At 33.5% G+C, this 6,024-nt stretch overlaps 1 protein-coding gene across 5 annotated transcripts in view; it reads left to right on the forward strand.

Moving 5' to 3' along the window:
• LOC106874068 (protocadherin gamma-A4) overlaps positions 1 to 6,024 on the forward strand; it is a 178,262-nt gene that overhangs the window by 142,754 nt on the left and 29,484 nt on the right. Inside the window, exon 4 of one of the 5 annotated variants that reach the window (XR_008265490.1) lies at positions 3,415 to 3,845. The exons of 2 other annotated variants lie outside the window; for them this stretch is intronic. Coding sequence is in view for 2 of the 3 variants with exons in the window: in XM_052972825.1 (XP_052828785.1) it covers positions 3,415 to 3,779 (365 nt within the window). In the remaining variant the exon portion in view is untranslated. Of the gene's footprint in view, positions 1 to 3,414; positions 4,025 to 6,024 lie in introns of those variants that run through there. 2 more of the 5 variants (XM_052972825.1, XM_014921649.2) reach the window with 2 other exon arrangements.

The following is a 6,024-nucleotide window of genomic DNA, read 5'->3' on the forward strand; positions in this document are numbered from 1 at the left end:
TATATATATATATATATATATATATATATGATGGGCTTCTTTCAGTTTCTGTCTACCAAATCCACTCACAAGGCTTTGGCTGGCCCAAGGCTATATAGTAGGCGACACTTGTCCAAGGTGCCATGCAGTGGAACTGAACCCGGAACCATGTGGTTGGGAAGCAAACTTCTTACCATACAGCCACTCCTGCAAACATCAGCTTAATAACAACAGAGACATTTTACTAAATTCTTTGTTAATTTCAAAACTAACTGAAACAATTGAAGAGGATTTCAACAGAAATTCGGTGATGAAGGGGCTGAAGAGATTTGCATTTAAACCTGCCCATCAAAATTTCAAGTTAATTTATATTGCTAACACCATCTTAATAACATCAAAGTTATTTTACTAAATTCTTTGTTTTCAAAATTAATTGAGCCAAAGTCAGTGAATTTCAAAAAAAAAAAAAATATATAGTAATAAATGGGTTAAAAAGGTGAGGATGTGATATGAGGGAGATTTGGCTGCTCCTATATTCAGAGCTCCAGATATCATTTTCCCCTGAATGAATAAGATTCTGAGTTATTCCTCCTCCTTTAACTTTCCTATTAACCTCGGCTGCTGTAGAAAGAGGCTTGGTACTGGATGAGCTGTTTATCCTTCCCTGTCTAAATATTTAGCTCATATAGCTTCCACATTAAACTGTGTTGTTGGTGTTTTAACTCCAGGTTAGTCTTGATTGATTAAAGCTGTGATTAAGACCATTTTAGTGTTGACCATTCCCATCACAGACTACATTGTTTAATCATCATCATCCTCATCATCATCATCATTGTCGTTGTTGTTATCATCATCATTTAATATCCGTTTTCCACACTGGCTTGGGTTGGATGGTTTGATAGGGTCTGACAAGTTGCAGGGTTGCATTAGGCTCCAGTGTCAATTTTGGCATGATTTCTGTGGCTGGTTGCCCTTCTTAATGCCAACCACTTTACAGTGTGTGTTTTCGTTTTTTTTTTTTATGATCTTGATATTTCTAATTTTTCTCTGTTTCTTTGGTATCCACTCTACAACTAGATGGAATTGCAAAGTCAGTATTGTTACATTGTTTGCCCTTGTTAGCTTGGTAGAATTGGTAGAGCATCTGTCAAAATGTCTTTCAGTATTTAGTTATATCTCTTTATGTTATGAGTTCAAATCTAAATCTTGGTGAGTTCAATTTTGCCTTTCATCTCTCTTGGCTCATTAAAACAAGTTTCTTTTAAGATAATTCATAATTTTTAATATCCTCTTGTGTTTCCATAAAGTGTAGTCACAACATAGAACAATCTGGATGCTCAACATTGACCAATCTTCTTTCACTATTGGTCCCTATATCTAAAACTGTAGCTTTGTTAGATCTAATATTTTAGGTCAGACCCTCATTAACTTGGGAAATGTGTGTCCCCTACAAAGCTTTTTGACATCATAATATATTTGTGTTAATTCAATCCAGCTGTACCCTCTCCACAAAATGTTTCCCATGTTCCAATATGAGAAGTTTGTGGGGTTTTCGTGAACAGCCCTCCAAAGCCAAGAGACTTTTGGAGAATTATTCATTGTTATAATTTTTATTGTTTTTGTTGTACATAATGTATACATGTAAAAACCTTTGTCTCTGTGTGTGTATTTTCTTCTGTTTCTTTACCAATGTCTTTTGTATCATTCTATGTAGGCCTTTGGGGGCCAATTGTTGTTGTTATTATTATTATTCTTATTCTTATATGTTTGGCTTTTGCTTTGTATTTGTACAAGTTGACTCCAAGTCTCACCCAGAGACCTCAAGAGACAACAAGTTAGAAGTTCAAATTGGTGTTATGACTAGGGTGCCATATTTTTAGTTTTAGTTTTGCACAAAGTATTGTTCTAGTAAATGTCTGTGAAAATACAAGAAAATTAGAAGTTTGTTCTAAAAATAATTTGGTTATAAGACGATAGTGTGATGTTAGGATATATTATTATTATTATTATTATTATTATTATTATTATTATTATTATTATTATTATTATTATTATTATTATTATTATTTTATGTTTGACTTTTGTTTTGCATTTGTACAAGTTGGATCCAAGTCTCACCCAGAGACCTCAAGAGACAACAAGTTAGAAGTTCATGTAGGTGTTATGCCTAGGGTACCATATATTTGGATTTGTACATAGTGTTGTTCTAGAGAATGTTTAAGAAACCATAAGAAAATTATGTGTTTGTTTGAAAATTTGAGATCACATAGACAGTATTTTACGTAGGATATGGGCAGTTCCCATGAGCACTATCTTTTGAACTTCAGCCATTTTGGGGTTTCCTGGTATCTGAGCTAGGTAGTAATCAGCCCGTTTCGCTGTCATTCCCAGGGCACCTATGACAATAGGTAGTGTTTTAGGTATTATTACTATTATTATTATTACTATTATTATTATTACTATTATTATTATTATTATTATTATTATTATTATTATTATTATTATTATTATTACTAGGGTGGTGAGCTGGCAGAGTCGTTAGCATGCTGGATGAAATGCTTAGTGGTATTTCAGCCATCGCTACATTCTGAGTTCAAATTCCACTGAGGTTGACTTTGCCTGTCATCCTTTTGGGATCGATAAATTTAGTACCAGTGAAATTAATGGGGTTGATGTAACCTACTAGTCCCCTCCCCCCAAAATTTCAGGCATTGTGCCTATAATAGAAAAGATTATTATTAAGGTGGAAAACTGGCAGAATTGTTAGCATGCTGGGCAAAATGCTTAGTGACATTTTTTTGAGCTATATGCTCTCAGTTCAAATTCTGCTGAGGTTCACTTTCCCTTACCTTCTTTTGGGGAAAGATACAATAAATACCAGTTGAGCCCTAGAGCCAATGAAATTGAATCTCCTGCCCCTAAAATTGGTGGCCTTGTGCCAAAATTTAAAACCATTATTAATATTGTTATAATAATAATAATAATAATAATAATTATTATTATTATTTTATTACTATTATTACTATTATTATTATTAGGTAGTGAGCTGACAGAATCGCTTGCATACTGGATGAAATGCTTAGTGGTGTTTCGTCCATCTTTATGTCTTGAGTTCAAATTCTGCCATGATTGATCTTGATGTTCATTCTTTTGGGGATGATAAATTAAGTACCTGTCAAGCCCTGGGGTCGATGTGATCTACTATCCCCTCCCCCCAAATTTCAAGCCTTGTGCCTATAACAGAAAGGATTTTTATTATTATTATTATTATTATTATTATTATTATTATTATTATTATCATCATTACTATTACTATTATTATTATTATTATTATTATTATTATTATTATTATTATTATTATTATTGAATTCATAACATTGTACCTAAGATTATTTTTTCCTTTTTTTTTTCTTTTCTTCTTCTTGTTTCCTTTAGGAATCTATGCTTGCCCACCAGAACAGTTACCGAACTCAGCTACGAAAGGCCAATCACAATTTATCAATAGACCTAAAGTTACAGGCACCACGCGGCCTGCATGCCAGCCAAATGTAGACAAGAAAATTTCATGTAACGACATCATTGATCTCAAATCGATTTCAGCAGCAAACCCTAACTCTCTAACTGGAACAAACTCTTGGAATTTGCCTTTCCGAAACAGTTTTACTTCATACGCCAAGCCTCTGCCAGCAATTCCAAAGATGCCATCCTTACCAACTTCCACAAAGTTGTCCCCACCAGCCAAACCCTTAAAAGGGGGTTTATCAAATATGATGCTTCATCATGAGACAGCTACATCATGAAAACAGCTTCTGCTTATTTCACCCAACTAATATGTTCCTGATATGCACAAATACATAACTGCATATGTGAGTGTATATATGAATATATTATTATACATTAATATATGAATATATATATGTATAATGGAAAACAGACTGGGTGATGATCCTCTACATGGCACTCTAAACACACCCTATAGTAGTCATATAACAAACTGTACACAAGATATTCTATATATATATATATATATATATATATATATATATATATATATATATATATATATATATATATATATATATATATATATATATACACATACATATGCATGTATGTATGTATGCATGTATGTATGTATGCAAGCGTGTGTCATTGGGATTACAAATTTATCTGCATATCTGAAGTGTATGATGGACTAAATACACAAGGACAGTAATATTATGTATAATATATATATATATATATATATATGGAGGTCAAATGGACTCAACACACAGAAATTGTTCTATTGTGTACATATGTGTTTTTTTTTTAATATTTTCACACAAAAACACATACATGTACACTTGTAGATACACATACATAGATCTATATATGTGGTTAGGCATCAATAAATATACATACATCATAGATTTATATGTACTTACATACACATATATATTCATACATACACATGCACAAAAGTGCATATACATATATGTTTATTAGAAGGCAAGTTTGTGTGTATATATGTATACACACACACACACACATATACATGCACACACAGATATAAATGAATGCACTCACATACACATTAAATAATGAAATTTGAAAGAGACACATTACTTGATGGAATTAGAATATGATTCACTAACATATTCAATAACTCTGCTTTTTACCATCACATAAGTATACTCTATTTAGAACATGCATATATATTCCCTATACTGTTTGCAGTGCTGCTATTAGACGATTGTCACCAAGCCTCTGTGTCTTGTCAAGTTATTACCAATATCTTCTTCTTCTTTGTATAATCACAACTGAGATGCATTTCCTTATATTGTTACATGAATCTCTGCCATACATAAGTTTACTAGCCTCAGTTTAATATCATGTGTTGAGTAGTCTTTGTGCTCTATTAGGATGCAGTGGTATCAAAATCATAACACCCAATTTGGTTTGGTGATCAGCACAATAGCAGTGGCCAGTAAAGCCTAACCCACATTGTATAACATTAATGGAGATGGATGGAATGTGTCCATGAATCTCCTCATTTGTCTTGTGCTCCCACACGAGGGTGCTCTTTTCTTCTCCGTCATCATCAACCCATGGATATCATTGTTTTGAATCCTACAACTCCTATTGTTAGTTACCTGTTTACATGGTATATAAGTGACCAATATTCTTTTATTCTATTTCTTGTTTCAGTTATTTGACTGTGACCAAGCTGGAGCCCCACCTTAAAGGGCTTTTTTAAAAAAAATATTGAGTCGAAGAAATTGACCCCCAAGACTTATTTCTTGTAAGCCTAGTACTTATTCTATAGGTCCCTTTTGCTGAACCCTTAAGGTACAGGAATGTAAATACTACAACATCAGTTGTCAAATGATGGTGGGAGAAAGCCAAATACACATACATACATACATACATACATACATACATACGTACGTACGTACATACATACATACATACATATATAGGACAGGCTTCTTTCAGTCTCTGTCTACCAAATCCACTCATGAAGCTTTGGTTGGCCTGAGGTTATAGTGGAAGATATTTGCCCAAGTTGCTACACAGTGGGACTGAACCTGGAACCATGTGGTTGGGAAGCAAGCTTTTTACCGCACAGCTAAGCCTACACCTATAACAATCCCCTTGAATGGAAGGGTTACTCATTTACATTTGAGCGCATTGGAAAAATGTGAAACGATGAGTTTTGCTCAAGAACACAATGGTCCGATAATCAAAGCCATTAGGTGTTTTGGGTCTTCAGAAATTGAGACTTTGACTCCATAGGGAGGAAGGAGTACTCTCTAGACACGTTGTGATGAAGAAGGTCAACCTTGTTGAATTTGAAATGTCTGGTTGTTGTGACGTTACATAAGACACTTATGTCACCCATAATTACAATTTTCCTAACATAAGGTGGGCGTCTGACGTTTCTAAACTATTTTGTGAGATGTGTGCAAATTGGAGTTTTACTTTTGTTTTTTTTTTACTTTTTTTTTTTTCCTGATTTGGCACACTTTCAGGTTCAGCAGTTATTAGAGGATAAAGGAGATT

The sequence above is a fragment of the Octopus bimaculoides genome, chromosome 14 (genome assembly GCF_001194135.2).
Source record: "Octopus bimaculoides isolate UCB-OBI-ISO-001 chromosome 14, ASM119413v2, whole genome shotgun sequence".
Taxonomy (NCBI): Eukaryota; Metazoa; Mollusca; class Cephalopoda; order Octopoda; family Octopodidae; genus Octopus; species Octopus bimaculoides.